Raw genomic sequence first — 23925 nt, forward strand, 5'->3', positions numbered from 1 at the left:
GTTTTATTAAATACATAATTTCTTATAGTTTTAACATGTGTGCTCTTATACCCCCCCGTCTATACAACAACTTTACAAGGTATCAGCTTCTGTATTGAAGACATCATCTTCCTTACAGACTCTTTTCAGTCTGTTGAACTGCCCTCTAACTATATTATATAAGGGTAAAGAGTAAAGATAGGCTGTACAATAGGAATTTTATCCTGGGATGTCACAGGAGCATAGCTAGGCATCAATATAGTGGGTTTTGAGGAGCTTTATAAATTGTGGAGTAGAGTTAATGGAAGTCAGGTGGCTAGGTAGTGTATTCCACGCTTTGGAGATAGAACAGCTGTAGAGAGATTTCCCTGCATCGTTATGTCTGGTGATAATTAGGTGGTTTTGGTGGCTGTAGAGAGATTTCCCTGCATCGTTATGTCTGGTGATAATTAGGTGGTTTTGGTTGCTAGACATTAATGTTCTTGTTCTAAAATAAGGGATAATTAGGTTTTGGAGATTTGGAGTTTTAGTTGGGTGGTAATATAGTCTGTGGGCTATATGTCAATTGACAGTTTCAGTAGCTGAGGTAGCTCTATCCAGTTTAGTTGTTTGAGATCTATACAGTGATGGGTCTTATAAGGAGTCTCAGTCGCAACTCTAGCAATCTTGTTGCAAAAGATTCTAGTTTTTGTAGGGCAATTTTATGGAGGCTGGATAGAATTGGGGATGCGTAGAGGAGGGTAGACAACAGAGGTCCTGACAACAGTGGCTTTGGTGTGATAGTGAGAAATTGCTTATTCCGGTAAAGGAGACCTAGTTTTTTGTGAACCTTCTTGATAGTTTGGGCTATATGAATGTCGAAGTTTAGGCTATTTGTACTCCTAATAGTTTAGTGTGGGTGGTAGGGGTGATAATAGTATTGTTCTTAGACATTAACAGGGATTGAGAGTTTCCTCCCCCCACACTACTGCAGAGGTGTTAAATTGTCACTGCACTGTCAGACCCTTGAAGAATCAATTCCTCTTAGACTACAAAAGAATACCCTGAACAAAGGCCTGCAGTTTTTACTTTTTTGGCTGTAGCTGGATAACTTCTAAAGTATAGTGTAAAACAAGGTCTGAGCAAAACATAAATGAGGGTGATTAAAGACAAAAAGAAGCAGTCCTTTTACAGAAGGTAAAGAAAATAACAGCGACTAACGCAAATCCCATTATATGCCAATTGCATGGGAATTCAAAGCTACTTCCTTATGTCTGGCATTCATAATACAAAGCATTATGGGAAAGAGGAAAGGGTTGAGGGAGAACAAGATCACATTGATACATCAAAACCCCACTCGTAGCCATGTTGTAGAAAACAGGCTAAAATTACAAATAAAGCACTTAGAGTGATTTTGATGCGTTAAAATAGGTCAGAAAACAGAGTGAAAAAAAGATTTTTTTTTTTAGTTCTAGGGGTGAGTCTTCTTTGAATGGCAGAGTTTTGTTCTTCAGTAGTACTGCAGGACTCCTTATCTGAAACACTGCACTTGTAATTGCAAGTTTGCACATCTAAAAATAAAACTTGAAAAGTAATCTCAAAACTTGCTATAAAGGAAATTAAGTTTTTGCAGTGTCTCCGATAGGATATGCACTTCCCACACACCTCTGCTATTTACACAAGATCTCTGCACTTCATAGTAAGGGGAGAGGAATTCCTATACATTTCCCACATTTGCACTCAGTCATACTATTCCACAGACTAAAGCTAGCAATCAGAATTTCAGCACAGTGATGCCCTCGTCCAATACTATGTCTTTTGTCAGAAAGTCCTATGCGGCACATCTCATTACCAAGGGTTTTGCATCCAGGAAGAAAGAGGTAATAATTGCGCTCTACTCTTCCCTGAGGTAATCATCTCTCTCTACTCTTTCCTCATTAGACAAATCACCGAATATAATGCCTCATTTGGCAAGTACCTCACTAGACACTTGCAACAGCTGGAGAGGCCACAAAAGTACCTTACGAAGAGGATCCTAGGCATTAAACACATGTCCTACATGGACAGACTCAAAAGACAGTTATTCTCTGTCTCATATCGCCTACTTAGAGATGATCTCTGCTTGACTTACAATGCCATGTCTGACGCAGCCCTGTTAGAAATGCTACATCTAAAGAAATCCCAATCCCTCCGCACCACACGCTCCAGAGACCTCAACCTCTTACCACAATCAACAGAACATGCTGGAGGGACAGGTTCCTCACCCAGAGACTACCCATGCTCTGGAATAGACTCCCCATAAATGTCAAGCAGAGCACCTCGCTGTCCCTCTTCAAGAGATCTTGATAAGTGGATGGGTAATAGAAAGTTCACCCCAGGGATCACTCCAGTGGCACTACTTGATAGAGGCACTGGGAACTTGCATCAGGTGGCATGATGCCAGGGCACTTCTATGGGCTAGGCTTGTAAAGGCTCCAGGGCCATTAGCCTAGTACACACCTATGAAAACTGTTTAATGTTTCCTAGCAGGGTTGCTGGTCTTTGTTTGAAAAAGGTTATCTTAACCTCATTTATGAAGAAATTTAATCGTGCAACAGCAGTGCACGATACTTTGCATACTACCCAGGCTTTTTCCAAGTTGCAAATGCCTTCTTAAAATCAGAAGTTAGTGAAGAGGAATGCTGTCTCTTCACCCTTTTAGTTACGTGAAAACAACATTTTGTTCCTGGGGTAAGAGACCAAACAGTAGATACCCCAGAGTGATGCTGTAAGTTGCTCGCAATAAGATACAGTCCAATCTACTGATGCCAACTTACTGACTACTGAGAGTGGTTTATAATGCTCAAATGATGTATAGTATTGTTAAAAGGCACCGGAGAAGCTGACATGGATGATGAAGGAGTCAGCTCACCCAACTTGGAGGAGGTACCATTGCAAATCTAGGGTGTATTCACTGTTGCAGTCATTACACTAGGGTTATCCTGCTGGCAGGCGACCCGCAGTCGGCCCGAGTTCCAAAGTCTTGGTCCGGCGTCGGTTGCTGTCACCTCTTCCCGGACGTCAGTGCGCCAGGGGTATAAAAGTTGCAACAGACGGCATTTTCTTCAGTTTTTCTTGCCCCAGTTGTCAGGTGCCCCCAGATAGGAAGGCTGGAGAGATAAAATTATGCCAAAAAACATGCACATACTATAAACATTTCCTTCATCTACAAACAAATACACCACATAGGTTGTGTAGAGATGAGAAGTACAGAAAAGTCCCAGCAATGAAACAAGGGGGATGGTGGGTGGGTAACCTGGACTGCAACAGTGAATACACTCTAACATTTACATTTATGGTAGGTACACAACTGTACTATGTTCGTGTTTCACTGTTGCAGTCATTACACTTGGGTTGAATCCCAAAGCGGAGGTTGGGCGGCTGGGTCTAAATTGGATTTGGAGAGGCTACCAGGCCCTGCAGAACTGCAGTGGCAAAGCCTGCTCTGAATTTAGGAGCACAGAGGTAAGTGATGGTGCTTGGTGAAGGTGTGCACTGAGCTCCAAGTTGCAGCTTCTAAAATGTCTTTGGTTGGTACTCCTCTGAGGAAAGCTGCTGAAGTGGCTGCTGCTCTGGTAGAATGAAGCCTAATGCCCTTGGGCACTGATTTGCCATATTGTGCATAACAGAAGCGGATGCAGTGTCCTATCCATTTTGAGACTGTCTGTTTTGTAATAGGCTTTCATTGTGATCCTGCAGCACAGGCTACAGACAGTTGCTCAGTTTTTCTGAAAGCTTTTGTTTTGTCCCAAGTAAAATCGTAGCGGTCTGTGTATATCCAAAGCGTGCAGAAGTCTCTCCCCTTTATTCTGGGGTTTTGGGTAAAACGTAGGTAAATTAATGGTTTGGTTTAAGGCCACATTGGAGACCACTTTTGGCATGAATGTTGGGTTTGTCCTAAGAGAAACCCTGTCCTGATGAAAAATGAGGAAAGGTTCCACAGCCATTGATGCCTGTAACTCTGAGACTCTTCTTGCTGAAGTTATTGCTAGGAGCAGAGCAGTTTTCCATGATAAGAATTTTAGATCAGCTGTGCTGGCTGGTTCAAAAGGAGGCAGTGTGAGTTTTTCTAAAACAAAATTGAGGTCCCAAGTAGGTACTGGTGCACTCCTTGGGGGTCTTATATTTTTTGCCCCTCTGAGGTGCTGTCGTAGTAGAGGTTGTGAAAAAATAGGTGGTTCCGTATTTAATGAGCTGAAATTGCAGACGCATGGATTTTAATAGAGGAGATAGATCAGCCTTTGTCCAGCATCTCAGTTAGGTATTGCAAAATCTGAGGTATATTAGGGACAAGTGGTTCGAGCCCTTGTGACTGGTTCCAAACACAGAATCTCTTCCATTTTTCTGCTTAAGATTTCCTAGTGCTGGGCCTCCTGGCTTCTAAAATGACATCCATAACAGCTTTAGAGAGAGGTGCAGTCTGAGTGGCTACATTATCTGCCATGCTGCCAGATTCTGCGTGAACTGTGCAGAATCGGATTGTTTTGTTGTGTCAGAAGATGAGGAATTTGAGGTAGAAGCCAAGCTGGGCCTTGAGACGAACTCTTTAGGATTGGGTGGCCAGTCTGGGGCAATCAGGATCATTTTTGGCCTTTCTTGTCTGACTTAGTAGCACCTTGGTAAGAAGAGGCATTGGAGAGAAGGCATAGACTGTCAGGCCTTTCCAGCTGAATGATAGCATCCACTTTCCATGCTCGAGAGTGATAAGTTCTTGTGCAAAATTTTTGTATTTGGTAATTGTGAGGGGAGGCAAAAAGATGTCTGGGCGTCCGCATTTCCTCGTCATCATGCTGAACACTTGTGGATTTAGCTTCCATTCATGAGGATCCATGAGATTTCAGTTTAGTTCGTCTGCCAGTGTATTTTTTGTTCCTGGCAGGAATAGTGCCTGCAGATGTACTTGATAGGTCAGTGCTGTGTTCCACAAAGTCATGGCTTGCCTGCACAGGGGGTAGGAATGTGTGCCCCCTTGCTTATGTACCACATAACTGTGGTAATGTCCGTTTTTATTAATAGTTGTCCTGGATGTAGTACATCCTTGAAAGCTGTCAGGGCATTCTGTACAGCTAGCATCTCTTTTTGGATTGATGTGAAGATGCATTTGTTCCATGGGCCACGTGCCCTGAATACATTATCCTGCCATATGTGCCCCCTAGGCATAATCCGTTGCATCCATTGGTATTGTCTGCCTGGCTGTGGGTAAGGTCAAAGGCTGTCCCTTGTTGTGGTGACAGGCCTGGGACCACCATTGAAACTTCTGTTGTAGGCAGGGAATTAAAGTTATGATTGTCTCCAGGCTGTGACAATGCTGAGTCCAAACACTTTTTAGATACCATTGTAGTTTCCTCATATGCAGTTTTGCATATGGAATTAGTAGAATGCAGGAGGCCATGAAGCCCAGGGCCTGCAGAATTTTTCTTGCAGGGAGCTGGGTTTTTGTTGCCATCATTTGAGAGTAATGAGTCAGATGTCTTTGTTTGTCTGGCGTGAGATAAGCCATCTGGGCAGTTGTATTTAAGCTTGCACCCAGGAATATTACACTAGTTTTGATTTCTTTTTGTTTACTGTGTACCCTAGGCAAATTAGTAATCTTTTTACAAACGCCAAATGTTTTAGAAGAACGTCCTTGCTCTCTGCTTGAATAAGGCAGTCCAAGTAGGGATATATTTGAATTCCTTTTTGTCTGCAAAATGTAATTACTGGTGCCAGGCATTTTGCGAAGACCCAGGGCACAGTAGACAAGCCAAAGGGCAGTGCAGAGAATTGGTAATGCATTGAGCCTGCTACAAATCTGAGGTATCTTCTGCAAGATTGTCTGATTGGGACATGCAGGTATGCCTCCTTGAGGTCCAAAGTAACTTGCCAAGCCTTCTTGCCCAGCATGGGGAGAAGTTGCTGTAGTGTTAATATTTTGAATTTTGGAACATCCAGGAAAGTATTTAGTATTGACAGGCCCAGTATTTGTCTCCAGGCTTTGTCCTTTCTGGGTACTAAGAAAAGTCTTGAGTATTGTCCCTGTTCTTGCTGTCGAACTTTTTGAATAGCTCCCATGTCCATAAGAGCAGCAATCTGTTTTTGTGCCTCTGCCCATTGGTTTTATGGCAGGTCTGGCATAACTTTTGGTTTTGGAAGCGTGTGGAAGTGGAACATATAACCCTGAGGAACAATATTCAGCATCCATTGGTCCTGGGTGATCATGTGCCAATTTTTTTTTGAGAAAAGTGCTAGCTTTCTCCCTAGGGGTGCTGTCAAAAGTTAAGTGCTTGGCATCTGTAGAGGGAAGTCATTGGGACTGTTTCCTATAAGGTTTTGATTTGTCTTCCCCTCCTTTGGGGACTAAAGCACCCCATTGTTTGTCTTCCCCTCCTTTGGGGACTAAAGCACCCCATTGTTTAAGTCTGCGGGAGCCGTGGGGCCGAGATCTGCCTCTTGGGCGTCTGTATCTGCCTCTTTGTGGCCTGTCTGACACTGGAAAGGACCAATTTTTTGAAGGTCAGTTTCTGCTAAATCTAGATGGTTGAACCTGTAAGAAATCTTCCACTGTCTGCATTGATTTTGCTTTATCCTCCATTTTCTTTAACACCTCTTCTGCCTTAACACCAAACAAAGTATCATGCTGTAGTGGGGCATCCAATAATTTTACTTTAACATGGTCAGGTAAACTTTGTTCTTTCAACCAAGCATGCCTTCGAATAACAGAGCCCGTAACTGTGGCTCTACAAGAAGCCTCTAATGAATCAAAACCACATTGCAGAGTATGCTTTCCCACTTGTTCAACTGCATGCAATAAATCCTGCATTTCCTTACTGTCAGGACTTTCTGAACTTGAAACCATTTTCTGTTTTAACAATGACATGAGGTACTGTTGATATTTAAGCATGTGAAACTGGCAGATTAAAGCTCTTACAGCTAAAGTAGCAGAAGTGTAAACTTCCCCCCCATCTGTCCAGAGCTCTCCCTATCTGAGGGGGACAGGATTTTTAGCAGTGGAAGCCTTAACCCCTTAGGACCCTGAGAAATTGTTTCTGGGTCTGCAGCTGGGTTTTTGTAAAGACATTTATGAGAGTCAGAGACCCTGTAGTACCTGTTTGGCTTGACTGGTGCAGGGGGTAAGGAATCAGGAGACAGACTGGATTCAGGAAAAACATCAACAATATCAAGCACAGGGGGGAAAGCCAGGGGCCTGTGCTGAGGCAATAAAAGGAAGTCTCCGAACCTTTTATTGGATTCTGAATAATCCTGGCTCTCCCAATGGAAATGCTCCCTCATGGTGTGCAGGGTTTCCCCAAAGGAATAATCCTCAGGTGGAGAGGCTGAAGGTATAGACTCTTCTGCATCAGAGTCCTCATAGGGAGGGAGAGAATATCCCTGAACAGAAGAGGAATCAGAGGAAATGGAAACCTGGTCAGAGGAATCATAGTCAGTGTCTTGCCTAGGCCTTTTGTCAGGAGGGGGATGGGAACCCGATTAAAGTAATTAGGTCTTCGGCCATTTTAAGCATCGGTTTCTTTGGCATGGATGACTGTTCTGGAGAATGCTGTACTTGTTTCCTTGTCTTTAATGGTGACTTTGCCTTTGCTGCTGTAGTGGGCTTAATTGTAAGCTGTGAAGGTCTGAAAACACCCTCAGAAGCAGATGCCTGCTCAGCGGCTCTGGACCCATCTGAGGGTATAGTTTCCGTAGGCCCAATACTTTGAGTTTCTACAGGCCTCGTGTCTCCACGTGGTTGTCGGTTATGGCCTGTGGCTCTGAGGTAACTGGTGTCAGGGGCAGCGAAAGCGCCTCACTGAGAACCGGCGACTGGCCTAGAAGAGGCTTTGTCGTCGGTTTTTGTCCTCGGATGCCTGTCCTTTTCTTTGTCTGTGTTTTTTTTTATAAATTCCGGTCATCGGCTGTTCTGATGGCATTATGTAATTAAACCTTCAGCCAAAATAATGTAAAGCAAAATCAAACCGATGTTTAATAGTGCGTTTATTGAATCTAGCACAAAACCGACAACTAGTAACGTCGTGGTCAGGGCCTAGGCAAGGAATAAGAGTGAAAGTCCTTATGAGGTATTTGCTTCCCACAAGAAATACAATTATTAACTTTTACTGACATCGGTCTGGAGCAAGAAAAAGTTTCCCCACAGGGGTACTTAGCTTTATTGAGGACTTCGGTTCTGAAACTCAATTTTGAAAATCTCAGGAGTCGGACGACCGGCACTTGCGAACTGCTTTTGCTTTGGGCACTGCGCGGCAAGAAGAAAATGGCGTTGGTTGCAACTTTATACCCCTGGCGCACTGACGTCAGGAAAGAGGCGACAGCAACCGATGCCAGACCAAGACTTTGGAACTCGGGCCGACTGCCAGCAGGATAACCCAAGTGTAATGACTGCAACAGTGAAACACGATGAACATCCACATTTACATATTTCAGTGTGCATTACTGCAGATGGTCTTGTCATTCATAGCAGCATGCCATGTGCCACATCAGCAGAAACACGCATAGATGTCAGACCCAGAGAGAGGGATGGAAAGGCTGAGCAGTTCTTCAGCACCCAGATGGAAGATGAGGCCTCTCCTGGCATCAAATGTTTGCTCCAGAAGGGAAAAATGTGGTTGTGGTTTTCACTCTTCAGGAGATAAAAACAGGTCATCAAGGGCAGTTATTAAAAGCTTAATGGTCAAAACAGAGGTCAGGAAGGAAACTGGGGTGAAGCAAGGGATGTTTAAACTTGTTTTGGGTGCCTGGGTTTTTCTAATAGAAATGCTTATGGCAATGCAAATGTCACTCAGAATAAGGTTATACAAGTCGCAAGTCTCTGACAGACTTCGTCCAACACGTTGTGCTGTCTAGTGTGAAAGTTTGACTGGGGGTGGGGAGGGATCTTCTGTAATTGTAGGACAATGCATTTATTAAGGCATCAAATGAGTCTGACCAATGTCTGTGGGTCCCAGTAAGACTGATCACTCCAATCATGAATGAATTGCAGTTTTACAGGTAGGGAGTAACAACCTTTAAAATATTCCTGCAGGGCACATGTATGGCAATACAGCAACCAAACTACCAGCTTCAGCTTGCCAGCCAGCAAATATTCACAGCCTAGCCAGACACACTCACTCGGAGATGCTGGAACCAATTAACTGGCTAACTGTGTATATAAAAATAGGAAACAACCTCCTATATCCAAGCTGCCTGCTACTTCGTCTTGTGTGTAAGTACACATCCATACACACCCACCCAGATATACATGTGTGTGTGTGTGTTTCACTGGTCAGAAAACCACCAATAAATCAAACTAAACTGGAAAAAAATATCTCAAAATCGGAAAATGAAAACTGCACTTCTGCAAGGAGACAAAACTTTCCTCTCTCCACACACACTGCTACTTGCATATACCAATTCTGAGATTACACAACAGTGGGGAAAGGACAACTTCACACTTTCAGATGTATAGTGACCCAACTATTTCTGGCAGTTTATTATATGATTATTTATTCAAGAATACCAGCATAAAAATTTAAATATTGTGAATGCCTGCTATATTTTATACACACTATATATATATATATATATATATATATACACACACATATATATATATATATATATATATATATATATATACACACACACACACACACACACACACACACACACACACACACACACACACACACACACACACACACACATTTACATATATATGCATACATACATGCATAATATATAGATAGATACACATGGCCTTTCAAGAGTTGAGGTCAACTTACTCTATGAATTAAGAAATATTACCTTTTTTCAACTTGAATAAGCATTTTTTCCATTACTGTCTAGTAAATCTAGGCTGCTCTTGTCTGTCACTGAAACATCCTTTTTGGGACAATTTTAAGAAACATTTTTATTTAATTGAAAGTTGACAAATTGGTGGGGCAGTACAGTGATGCAGCAACATGTGGTGCCTATTCGCATCAGAAGGCTTTCCAGTTCAATTCTCAGCTGGTGAAGCTTTCTATACAGAGTCTGCATGCCCTTCTTATATCCAGGTAAGTTTTCTCTAGGCACTCTGGTTTCTCCCTGCCTTCCAAAAACATGTGGCAGTTGAACTGGCATTCTATAGTTTGCAAGTTGGTGTGAGTGTTTGTGATTATTCTGTGACAGACCGGTACCCTGACCAAGAAAGGTTTTAATGTCTTGTGCCCAGAAACTGCCGGGATATACTACAACACTCCCTTGACCCTGGTAAAGAGACAGTACAGCTTATCAGACAATTGATAGAATGGTAAACTGGCTTCAGAATGGAAGCAGTGGATGCAAAATGTATATGTAGGAGGGGGTGAACTGAATGAAGAAACAGGTTTGATTTCCCCAGCCTCCATTGCCTAACTGTGTGATTTAAGCAAGTCACTTAACCAGACAGAGCTCCATGGCGGAGTCTAAAAGAGGTCCATCAAGATCAGTGCTCTACCCTGGAAAACAAATACAAATAAGTCAGTGGGGAACATGTCTGAAGACACCCAGGATAGGGAATGTATGGCAGGAAGCACAGGGTGTAGCCAGGATATCAGTGGTGCTGGAGAGCTCCATATCCACTGGGATATGCTGCCGTTACAATAATAATGAACCATCTGTGGTGCTAACACCTCCAATCAAAGTCTACAACAGTTTCCATGTTGTGTTTGTACTACATTAAGCAAAGCCATCATACTTACCTCATCAGGGTCTGAGAGCTTAAATTCCCAGCCATCTCCTGTCCAGCTGATGAAGGACTGACAAGACTTGTCTGTCAGTAACTCTAGAAGGAACTGCCATAACTGGATTGGTCCACTACCTGTAGGCAAGCAAATATATTTTGTTAGGGTTATACATGGCTTTTTAGCGCCTCAGTCTTTCTACAGCATCTGTAGGAAAAATAAAAATCAGCCCATCAGTACAGATTCACATGTGACAAGTACTTCTGCAACTCCAATATGGATTTTACTTTTGAAAAATAATTTCACCATATTATCAACATAACCGGGTGGTTTACTCTGTACACCAGAAAATGCATGGTCCCTTTCACAATATCATGCATCCAGTAACTGGTCCGGTCGTGTGAAGTAAACACTACAATTTCATAACAGCTCTAGCTAAATAGTTAACAGTTTACTGCCAAGATAGTGAATTAAGAATTTCCAAAGCCATCATATGCATTATATCAACATTATGAAAGGCACAGACATCTTCCTGAATTAATTCTGACACTTCACTCTCTGCATCTTTCAAATATGAGCTCAAGGACTAGGGTCCTATGACTGGATTCTCCTAGTCAACCAATCAGGAATCAGAACTTTTCTTGAATGATCTCAAACATGGGACAAATGCTCCGATTCACTGCTTGTTATATAGTGCCATGAACCAACCTTAAGTATACCTAGCAATTTCAGAACTACTGAGTGCACTTCTTGAAAAAAACATGCAAAATAAAAATATGATGACATTTATACTGTTCACAACACGTGCACACAATGAAATATTTGCCAAACTGCTACACATGAGGCTTGATGTAGGAAATGACGACGCACCAGTCATAGGAGGGTATTTTTATAGACCAATCAAGGTGGGTTCTCTTGAACATAAACCGATTATAACACTGGGGGGACAACAAAGGGCATTGTCCATGATGGGTCCTCGGATTTGGCCAAATCCTGGTGGCAGTAAAACCACTACCATGGGAAGAGGTATTAAGTACTAGAGACAGCCGGACTCCTAGAGTTACAGTAGATGTAGTAAAAGTTGATGAAAACATGCAGTGAAGTTCAGGTGGACACACTGCAAATGTCTGCAACAAACATTTTCGTACCCAGCCCTGAAAGTATCCATGACTTTATTGGATGTCCTCATACCACAGCATTTTCTAACAGATGGTTAGCTGTCCGTTTGCAAAAAAAAAAAAAAAAAATAGTCTTTTTGGAAAAGGTTTGTTTGACAATTACAAGTACTTCCTTTCCAGAACACAAAGAAATGAACATGGTAGTGTCTACATAAAGCCAAACCCTTTCTTCAAGTGAAGCCGGAGCTAATACTGTATACCCAGGGTATGAAAGGCTCTCTCCTCATTTTGCCCCAGTAAAGAAAAATGGATGGACAGGACATTTCAGACCAATGAAGGAAAAGGCTAGTCTTGAGAGAAGCCAGTCCTTCTGAAAGGCTATCTTTAGTTTCTTACAGATGAGGGATGAAGTTCTAAGATCTTATGAGTTAGTCACTAAAAAACATTCCTAAATATGAACTTCAAACTCAGTGGTTCGGCAATGTTGAACCGGGGTGGGGGTGGGGGGACAATAGGATGCAAAAATAAGGGTAAGAGCATTAGATGCAGCTACAGTGAACCAAAAGCCTCTGAATTAATAAATATATGCAACACAACTACTTCTGTTGAAAATAAAAACAAAAGCAGCAAGCATTTTTTTTGTGGAAGGTAAGCCCATCACACTGTCCCTTATTTACATTTATTAACTCTACAGTTATACAACACAGAGAAAAGGCAAACATCACAATTCTAAGATTTTTTCTTGTTCCCTATTGGACTCATTCTATTGCAAAAAAAACTCTACAGTGAAACTGAAATGACAGTTTTAAAAAAACAATGAATTGTCATGCCCACTTATTCTCATTCACTCAGAATCAGTTTAAACAGATATGGACCATAAATACTTAATGCTGAACACCCCCCCACAATAAAAGTAACAGCAGTGCTCCCTGTTAGCACCATTCAAGGTTTGTGATCCAGTAATGAAAGACTGAATACACATGACTGAAGGAAGAGGTATGCTCTCAAATCTGGGGATGGGTAAGATAATGCTTACAACCCTCAGTGGGGGGGTATTCTTCAAAGTAGCAGAGGAAAAATAGCACTGTTGTAAAGAACTACGTGGCCATCAGGTGTTGAGACACAGTGCAATGCTCCACAAGGTCTAGATATGCAGGACTAACTGTCACATGCACAATGACCATGGAATAACTGAAGCAGCTAGGTCAGAATTACCTACAGGCTGACAGAATGGGGTGGTATCAGGTACTGTTTCACCAAAATAGAGAACCACTTCCATTCAAAGCAAAGGCCTGTTATTGGGGATGCTTTCTGATGGTCTTGGTACATTCTGAACACTTCATGCAGGAAACATGGTGGCAACAGAAGATGTACTTTAAATGCCAGGCCTTTAAGTTGATCAGCTGCCGGAGATATTCTGGATCACGGCAGGAAGTTTTCTATACTGGCAGGACCGGAGAGCCTGAAATCATACCCTTGCAGGCCAGCATGCAATAGCAAAAATTAGCTTTGATCTTTCTTCCCTGAACTGTAGAGGACAACGACATGGGAAGGCATTCAGGAATATCATGCAATGTGTGATGGAAAATTCATCCACAGTCTCTACCATTTTTTGCTGCTTCACAGAACAGCCTATGGGAGAACTGCATTCTCCCAGTGACAGACATGCCCCACTTCTAACAGCCACCCCACTTCTAAACAGCCAAACCAGACATCCCCTCCATCCATCCACAAACTCCTTTTTTCCCCCCATTTCTTGCATGTGGGGTCAGGGTGCCACTTCTCTGTATTGGTAATCCAGGACAGAAGCAGAGCTGTGGATTGGAGAACCTCCTGCCTTGTCAATGCCCCAGAGATGTGAACTTCTGAGTGATGTCCATGTCTTTAGCCCACTGCCAGACATACACCACCTCTCTGCACAGGTAGTATGAAAACGTCCCATTGCTTGTTGGGTACGGCATAAAGTGCTTGCTGTTTTTGACTTAAGATCAGCTCCAGGAACAGCTTGGTCTCTGAAGCCTTCAGGGTAGGAAGGCTGCTCTTCCATCTGGTTGACCTGAAACCTGCTCTCCATGAGTAGCAAGGAGCTTGAACAATGGGGGAGCTGAGGTAACCTTAAACCTCCAACAAAGCATCCATTGCCAGAGCCTGTAATGACTTCAGATACAAGAGTAGGAGGTCGATCATAAGGTTGACAGGAATTGTCCACCAGTCCAGAGTCCAGCAATAGGGACCTGACAAGATCTGTTAGTACACAGTGGCTTTGCAATTACTGACATTTAACAGATTGTAGCACCCACACCCTTTATGTAAACAGTACCATGAAGGAAGTGACAACTATGAATCTAAGAATATAAAACAGGACTTGGGCTTGGACCCTAAAGTCTGCCATCACTCAGTACACCAAAGTCATTACCTCCTGGCCCCACTCTATGTGCAGGAAACAATAGCACTAGACAGAGGCCAGCTCTATGCCTATGAAGGCAATCCTCCAGAATAGGATCAGAAAAGACTCATCTTTGTTTATGTTAACCCCAAGTAACTACAGCCATGGGAACAGCCGAATCAGGAAAGCTGCCAACAAGGCCTACAGCAGACAGACAGTTATCCAACTAGGAATACACAGAGCTCCTGCTCAACTTTGGCCATTAAGGCCAATACATTGTTAACGGTTCTAAGAAATGATGAAAGCCCACATAGTGTCTTCATAGTGGAAGTGACGCCCACCTAGCAGAAACTGGAAAAGCCTCCTGTGTGAGACCCAGACACTAATGCTCCAAAAGGCATCAAGCAACATCACTAGGAACATTTTTCCTTGCAGAGACTAGATCCGTAAATGGTTTCAGTAGCACAGTCCTGGTATGGTCCAGGAATGACACTGAAATTGTCTAGTTTCTTTGATTAGCCCATTCTGGGGAAAAGCCTAAGGGCTCAAAGGCATGAGAGACAACCACTATGTTCAAAACCCATGGGTCCACGGAGGAGAGTCTTAAATCCTGGATAAATATAGACAGCTGCCCCTCCCATCCCCATAGACAGTCACAGAGCACAGTCAACTACCATGACTGTGCAGGTTGAGTCATGTTTCAAAGCTTTCCTCAGGTTGTGAGGCCTAGTCAAGGGACAGTGGTACAGAGGGATCAAAAAAAGTTACTTCCCGTTTATAAAATCTATCACCAGGCACAGAAAGGCCTTATCCAAAAGCAATTTGCCCTTGAACTATGCATCCAGGGTATATCATATATTTGAAATTCCAAAATGTTGAAAACAATATGTTTGAACTTGGAATTTCAAATACTGAAAACATCGAATGCTCAGAATAGCATGCTCCAAGAATGCTCCAAGAAACATGCATACAACACAAGCACACCAAAATAAATAAACCACACACATACAGTTAAAACCCAGCCCCACACTAAACCACACATACATTACTAAACTATCCACTTAGCTCAACCTGCACCCTAACCCTAAGGTCCATAACTCTCGCACCACAGTGGAGGAAATAGTGAAGCTACGGAATGGCCCACCGAAATCTTGCCCTAAGTAGGTTTTCAATGTTTTGGGGCTTTGCTATTTTCATCATTCGATGTTGTGGGTTTGAAATTTTAATGTTTAGCATTTTTACTTCTTCGGAATTTTTATATAGACCCACGCATCCAGTATGAGGTTTCTTCAACAGCTTCTGCTCCTCTATCCTGTGGGCATATGCTAGAGGCCATAGCCTAGCCATTGACTCCGCAAAAGTACAATTACAGACAGTCATACTAGTCATATGGAAGCTTACTACAACAGCCACAGACAGATTATTAACTAGGTCTGCTTTGCAGACTACATGCAGTGAGATCTGCAAGCCTTTCAAAAACAAGGAGAACTGGAATATGCATAGATGAGACAAAGAGAAATGCACTCTTCTGTCATGCCTTTCCAAATATTTGAATTATTTTTTTTTTTTTAATTCTTTTTATTGATTTTTAATCATATCATAACAAATCATATCAAACAGCATGACAAAAAGAAATGTACAAACAGAAATTCCTCTACATACAGTAACTATATACAAAGCCCATCTAGGCAGAGCCCCCAAGTAGGAAGTTTGACTGCTGTGTGATTACGTTAGTATAAATTCATACACCATTTTCCATGCATCCCTCTGACGGATTTAGCCTCATGGAATACCACAAATATTTGTGAGCAGAAAAATGCTTCCCAGCTATCCGTTTGAGCCCTTCCCATGAAAGAGCCGATCTATCTTTCCAATTTAGGGTGATATAGTATTTTATTAGCATAAAAGATGTTATTAGAAAATTAATATTCTTAATGTCTATGCCTACCGGAGGTATATGAAGGAGGGCGAATTGCCATGAAAGCATAGATTTTGCATAACCCATTTTTTCTAATTTGACTCTTGAGGGCACACCAAAGTCTATATGAGCATTTGCAACTCCAAAAGATGTGAATGATATCTGCTTCCATCAAAGGGCAGAATTGGCAAAAGGGTGGGACTTCATTGTACATCTTGTTTAGTAAAGCAGGGGTGTAGTATGCGTTATTTACTATCATAAGTTGGGTATACTTGAACTTTAACAAAGGAATAGCTTTAGAAAATATTTGAGTGGCTTGGGCAATGGAGGAGATCGAGGGGTCTTGTTTTATCCAAAAATCAGAATGGATAGATTCTTTCGAGCATCTAATTGCTGAGATTAATTTATAAGAGTGAGAGACCATTTTCTTTTTACGAGTTAGTAGATTCCATAATACATTACACCTTTCTATTTGGGGTTCAGGAATATCAGTATCCCTCCAGAATTTGCTGCAAATGTCCATTAGTTGTCTAATCATGATGGTGTACTTGTTTGAAAGCTTAAACTTGTTTCTGATGGAAGAAATATGCTCCATCCTGCATGAGAAGAAATCCAGAACAGTTTTACTTTTGATCAGTGGAAATGTATTTTAAATATTCATTGCCAAAATGAATATTCTACCAAGACTACTATATGTTCTAAATGCTACTAACACCCTGATTCATAACAAGGTCTTTAATAATATTCACTCATCTCTTTCGAAGTTTATATGGTACCAAAGACCCATCAAGATAAGCTATAAAAAACTTGTTTACCCTAAAGATAAGGGTGGTCTAGGCCTTCCAGATTTTAGACTAATGTATGAAATAAATAGAAGCAGTAGAATAATTAATGTTGCAACTTTCAGAGAGGAACCAAATGCCTGGTGCCCATCTTGGGTCAAACTCTATCACAATTATATTAAAACTCTTTCCATTAATCCCATGGCCCTACCATTCTTAGACATCTCTGCCAAAAGAAAGTACAAAATTCAAAATGATCTATGGTCCCAAATCAAATGTACACAAAACTTGTTTAAATCTCTAGATCTACATTTTGCGTTTCACCTTCTCCAACCTTTACACCTTAATCCTAACATTTTAAACGAGAATTTGATTAATTCAAATATTTGAATTCTATTTAGTGGCAGAGTATCAAAATTTATTAGTTTTGCATCCTAGTCTACACCGATAATGTCAAACTGGAGCCAGCGATAGGATATTTGGTGAAGGATTATGGTCATTAACCTGGGGGCACAAAAGGTGCCTACCTTCCCAGTATTCCCAGAATGCAAGGATGACATAATTAGTGTCTGGATCCAAAACATGACCTAATGCCTCTTCTACCCAATTCCATCCATACACATTTAGGCATGGGGGTGGGGGGGTGCATAATCAGGCAACAGAGAGCCTCAAAAGCCTCAAGGTCTTTCCAAAGTAGAGGTCACCCATTACATAGCTGGAAGGTGGAAACATCTCGTGTCCTCTTCTCATGGACAATGACCTTTGCCTCTTCAGATTATTCACAGGCAACTCATCTTAACAAGAGAGCCTGAGTAAACTGCTTCAGTGTTCACACAGTCCACCACTACTCACAAATCTACAATACAGAAAATCTATTCCCTTTAATAAAATTCAGGCAATGTTCTAACACTGGAAAGAAAGGCCATTATTCCGCACAGTTATTCCTGTACTGATGAAGGCTAAACGTGCAACTCAGAGCAACTTGTATTGCTACTAACTTTTCTAACCCATGACTATCTTTTCTTCTAGTTAGGACTTCAAACTTGCTGAATTTCTGCACATGGTGTTTACATGTTCTTCCCTGTGTATGTGCACGTCTTAGTCCTTTCATTTCTTCCCAGTTTATCTAAACATGCTGCTTACTGGTTATTTCGAACTGTAGAATTTTCCATTTTATTTTGATGTCCTGGTCATCACTAAATGAAGATTTTTACTGTGTTATCAAATAAATTCAACTAGGCAGAAGGCATCAAAGTACAAAGACTGAATCAGAGCAGAAGATTTGCTAAGAGTTGCAATTTTCTTTACTTTGGCTAGTACCTGTGTGAAAGTTTCTCTGCCCAAGAAGCAATAGTAAAAAGAAAGAAGGGAAGTAGATAACAGGGTTTTCAACAGGTCCCCTGGGTACACAAATGTACTGGTAATAACTCCTGGTCCCAAATTAACCCTTACCTGAACTACTTTAAGGAGTCACTAAACATGTTGTGAGAATATAATAATGAGAGGTGAAGATGGGTTGCCTCAGACAGCATCATCCACAGAAAAACACTTCTAGCTCGACAGGATACTCAATTAACTACCTTCAGCACAAGTCGGTGGTACTATCAGAGATGACCACGTAATTTTATAAATTTTATATTGCCTGCTATAAATACCAGTGGGAAACTGATCAGGCAGCGACTTCACACTCTAGGGCATTATTAGCTTCGTTCTAATCTATCAGTACTATGAAAAGTTTTTAGAAGATTCCTTCCAGTGTGGAGTTCCAGTGGGTCCTGCATTTCAAAGCAAAATAAAATGAATGCGCCTCCTTGTTTTCTACAGAGAGAGTGTGTGTGTGCATGAGAGTGAGCGAGTTTGAGAAACAGCAGGTATGAGTGCAGAGCAAGTATGCATGCATGTGTGTGTCAGTGTGTGACAATGTGCGAGAGACAGCGCCAAGTGTGTGCACATAAAGTGTCAGAGTGCATGCCAGTGTCCGACTCAGCGAGTATGTGAGTGTGCGTCAGTGAGTGTCCACAACCCAGAGCATGTGCTCACACTCGTGTCTAAATAGGATTAGTCTAAATCAAGAGTCAAAATTAAAAAATGCCAGTTAACCACATATACCACTGAAAATCCGCAGTCATGAAACAAGGACAAACAAATATCCTATTATAATTGCTAACTACAAACAAAAATTACTAAATCACACAACAATGCACCACACCTATCACTACATACAATCCAATAAGCCTTTCACATGCAATTCAAAAACACACCATTTTACTTTGGGAGTTTATCCTCCCTGGAAATGGGGCCTCTGCTCCCACATACCCTTACTTTTATATACTGGCATACAACCACTTAAAACGGCAGAATCCCCAAACTATGCTGTAGTTGACTCAACATCAGTTAACTATAACTGAATTTGATGTACTGGGATTGTGACAGGTGGGGATACACTGACTACTAGCCGACAAAGCGGGTCTTTGATGTAAAATGTGTGTACAGATGCACACACATACATGTGAGCATGCTCCAGTGCAGCTGTGTATACGTGCCTGTGTGTATGCGCACCTGTATGCGTCTGCAGGCATGTGCCTGTGTGTAGATTCTTCTGGGGAATTGGACTGCCTCTGGTTCTTAGAAGTCCAGGAAATGAGGCAGGCATAGAGATGGCAGAACTTTAGCTCTGCTTTTTCATAACTAGCCAAGCCCATCATTTTCAGCATGCAGTGCTGCTCAAAAAGAAGGTGAATTACTGCCAGCTTAAATATCTCCTATCTCATTTGCATTACTAAACACAAGTAGGAAAACCTGTAGATAGCATGGGAGACATCTCAATGTGTGTAGGACCGCTGGGGAAGAGGGGTTACAACTTGTTAATTACAATAAGAATGGAGGATGCAAAAAACAATGTGGATTAAAGTAAAGGAGAAAAAAGGTGACAAGAACCAGAACTGGAAAGAAAGTACTCTCCTTTATCGTTCTTGTCACACATCTAGAACATCAACTTTGTTTTAAGAATAAAGTCTCCAATTATGCCATGTATGCCTTTTCTTAACAGCATTATGATCTAAATTAGAAGAAAAACCTCGTTTTAAATGGAACACACTGTCTGAACTCCGAAAATTCAAATCAGATCCATTCTACTCAGCCTAGAGGCAAGGGGGAAGGGGACACTAGTAACTACTAGGAACAGACAGTCAAAATAGGGTCACATGCTGTCAGCTTTCTCACAATGACCATCCTTGTCTACATAATGACATGAGATGTGTGTAAAACCATGCAGTCTGCAAGTGTCACGCAAGAAGTATCCCTTAACATCACTCAAAAGGAATGCTTTGTAAAAGCGGACCATTACTAATGACTATCCACTTCACTAAGGAACAGCCGAAGACAGTAATATGCCTGGAGGTGGCCCTGTGCTTGCACTGTCACTATACATCTGTGGTGCTGAATTACTCTTCATTATTAAAAAACAGCGGAGACTTGTTTTTTTATGCCACTGAGATTTCTGTGTATGCAGAAGGTTGGAACCCTTCTGGGCAATAGTGTGTTGAAACTCAGACTTGCAGTAGACACAAAGCTGTCTTTATTATCAGCAGCCCATAAGTGCATAAAAGGCTGCAGTGATGGAGTTATTTAATGGCTAAAAACTACTTATGTGCACTTGCCATCTCAGGGAAGTAATACATAGTACCAAAAAAGTGCAATTTGACTGACATAACCAGTTCTGCCTCTCTCACTGGTGAAACATTTGTCAAATGAGACGGTGGGTAAAAGGAAGGACCAATCTGCCCCAAGAAGAGTCCTCCATCTCTAACAGTGGATAGGCCTGTTTGGTACTTTTCCTAAGAGGAAAAAACCCGAAAGAAAAGGAGCCATTCATCCAATGGCTGCCGATACACAGCGATACCAATCTTTGTCATGTCTACTTCTGTGGATGAATTCCTTCAGTTTCTCTACTAATATACACTTCTACTAAAAACTACTTTCTGTACTTATTGCCTGATAAGGATTTATATAGCTACTGTGAATCATATGCATAACTTTTTTTTCTTTAAACATTATAAATTTCCCAGCTTTACTACTTATGCTGACTGAGTTATTCGAACTAGGCATGACGTACCTTAACTGGAAATGCACCAACTAGGCATGGCCTATCCGCTTGGGAATGCTATGGTAAGTATAGTGACTAGGGATAAGAAGATCAGTCAGATTCTCCTACCCATATTATATACTTATTTACAGGGGCTGTCACAGCAAGAAGCTCTCAATTTCAATTCTTGTCTGGGATGCCTTCTGTGCAGTGTGTGCGTTGCCCTCCCTGTGTTTGCGTGCGTTTCCTCAGGGTGCTCCATTTCCTCCTACAGTCCAAAGAGATGCTGAAAGTGGATCGGATACTACATTGGTCATAAGTGAGTGGGAGTGCTAGTGAGTGGTATGAAGAACAACTGCAGTAAGGGTAGGCAAGGGTAGTGACTCACTAACCTTGGCTCTGGGATGACTGTCACTGCTGAAGTGACACCTCAATCCCATAAGCAAAAATGGAAAAAGGGGTTGTGGATGAATTGATATATATATATATATATATATATATATATATATATACATATATACACACACACACACACACACACACACATACATACATACATATATATATATATATATATATATATATATATATATATATATCTATATATCTACTTCTAAATCTCGTAGCCCATAATACCAACCTTCCAAAACTCAAGACAATACTGACAGCAACACAATCACGAATGGCTGAAGTTTCCCAGGGCAAGTGAACACTTGCCCAGCATGTCGAAATCTGCCCTTTTCTCCCGCTGTAGTGGGATATTCACAACTGCAGGCAGTACAGTGGTATCAAACTCCTGTCACATTGCATGAAAGTTCTGGAGAGGGTGCATATATGAAGTGTGGAAGAAAGTAAGAAGGGAAATGAGCAGTTTGGATTCAGATCAGGATGCAGCACAACTGACCGGATGTTTGCAGTGAGACAGTTAAGAAGCTACAGATGAGGTAGCAGTCCCAACTGGGCATTCCAAGACTTGGAGAAAGCATATGACAAGCCCTAAGAAAGCTGACTTAGTCCATTCTGTGGTGGCTCAAAGTCCAAGAAACTTTGCTAGAATTAGGGAAGCCATGTACATGGACCAAATGACTCCAATACGGTGTTTGGTCTCACAGATGCACACCCACTCCACTGGGAGACCATCAGAGTTCACATTTACATTAGCAAACAGTTTGGAGGGAAAGATCAATAAGATTGCTGTATGCAGACGATGCGGCATTCCAGGCAGGCTCAGCAAAAACTTCAGCAAAGTACAGTGGAACGGGATGCAAAACTGAAGGTACATAGGAATAAACACTATAGTTAAAAAGCAGTTGTAACATAGGAAATGGGGGAAATCAGAAGAAGTTGAGAATTGATATAGAAGAGAAAACAGTAAAACAGGTAAACAGATTCAAGTACATGGGAGGGACGGTTGAAGAGAAGAGAAGTCTGAATAAGGAGGTGAAAGATAGAATCAGAGGGGCTGCAGCCAACTGCCACAAGTTTGTCAGTTGTTTTATATGACGGAAGAATTCCAAAGAAGCAGAAAAGTAGGATGTACAAAACAATGGTGCGACCAGTACTACTGTATGGTAGAGGCACCTGTGGCAGTAAAGGCAGAGCAGTTGAGGAAGCTAGAGGTGGTGAAGATTAGGTGCTTGAGACAGGTAGTGGGATGCTCACTCTGGAACATACAAAGTTATGAGGATATAACAGAAGAAACCCAACTTACCTTCAACTGCAGAAAAGATCAGAGAACAGACTACTGTGGTTTGGACATGTGCAGAAAAACAGAAGACAATCTGATGAAGAAGATTTGGGACAAACAGGAAGAAGGGAAGAGGAAATGAGGGCATCCATCAAAGAGGTGGATGGATTATGTGAGAGATGTCCTGTGACAGGCTTAAGCATTGAAGGAGGTAGGAGAGTGACACTGAATAGACAGAGATGGTGACAGTTGACAACACTCTGACCAAAATGTAGAAAATGGGGGGAGAAAGGGGGATGATAATGAAACATTTAACTTCAGCTGGCATAGCTGCAGATTATGTTGGAAAAGCAGACTGGTGTAAGCACAGAATCTGGTATTGGTATGCAAGTGGTACAGTTACTGACAAGTGGGTCCTCAGACCTAAGCAGATGCCAGCCATGGAGAGTACAAAATTTAAAAAGTGTGCAAGTATCAATTCAACTGGGCAGTAACTACAGTACAAAAAGTGAAAGTACAGATATTGTAAGATGTGACTGGACTCTCATATCAACACTTCCCTAGACACAGCTGCAACATATTTTAATAATACATTCTTAAATATATTGAACAGCCATAAACCCTCTAGAACTATTAAAGTAAAAAAACGATGTCGCCTGGCTAACCAAAGAAACCAAACTGCTTTTTAGATCTAGGGATAAAGCTTGGGTTCATTACCAGTCCAATAAAAAACAGACCACCGAAGACTTTTGTTGGCAACTCAGAAATAAAGCCAAGAAACCATTTAAAAACAATATAAAGCCCTACTACACTGCAACCCAACAAAAATACCAAACAACCCCTAAAACATTCTGGGCCACTATAAATCAGCTACTGCAACCTGGTCAAACTGTGACCCAACTCCTACTAAAACAAATATTTCAGACAGTATAGCCACTCGGTTCAATACATACTTTACACTCTCCATTTTAAGCCTAACCAAAACTTCCTTTAATACACCTCTAACCATTCCCTTACATCCTAACACACTTTTCAAATATCTTCTTCACCCTCGTTCAAACCAGCACCATAAAAAAGATGCTATGTAAGCTTAAACCTCCTTCCCTTGCTGCTGACAATATACCTTCTGTATAGCTTAAGATAGCTACCAATGAGATTGCCTACCCACTCCATTTTGATTGACCACTGCATAACTGAACAGTATGTTCCCAATGTCTGGAAAATTTCTTACATCATTCCATTTCATAAAGGACGAACCTGTACAGACATATCCAATT

The 23925-nt window shown here is 41.6% G+C and overlaps 1 protein-coding gene across 4 annotated transcripts in view; it reads right to left on the minus strand.

The window, feature by feature from the left end:
* ETS1 (ETS proto-oncogene 1, transcription factor) overlaps positions 1–23925 on the minus strand; it is a 281582-nt gene that overhangs the window by 6075 nt on the left and 251582 nt on the right. For all 4 annotated transcript variants that reach the window (XM_044081106.1, XM_044081104.1, XM_044081103.1 and 1 more), the window contains one exon: positions 10692–10810. In XM_044081106.1, coding sequence (XP_043937041.1) covers positions 10692–10810 — 119 coding nt within the window. The remainder of the gene's footprint in view (positions 1–10691; positions 10811–23925) is intronic.

This window comes from Protopterus annectens, chromosome 8.part0 (assembly GCF_019279795.1).
Source record: "Protopterus annectens isolate FY-2018-M chromosome 8.part0, PAN1.0, whole genome shotgun sequence".
Lineage (NCBI taxonomy): Eukaryota > Metazoa > Chordata > Ceratodontiformes > Protopteridae > Protopterus > Protopterus annectens.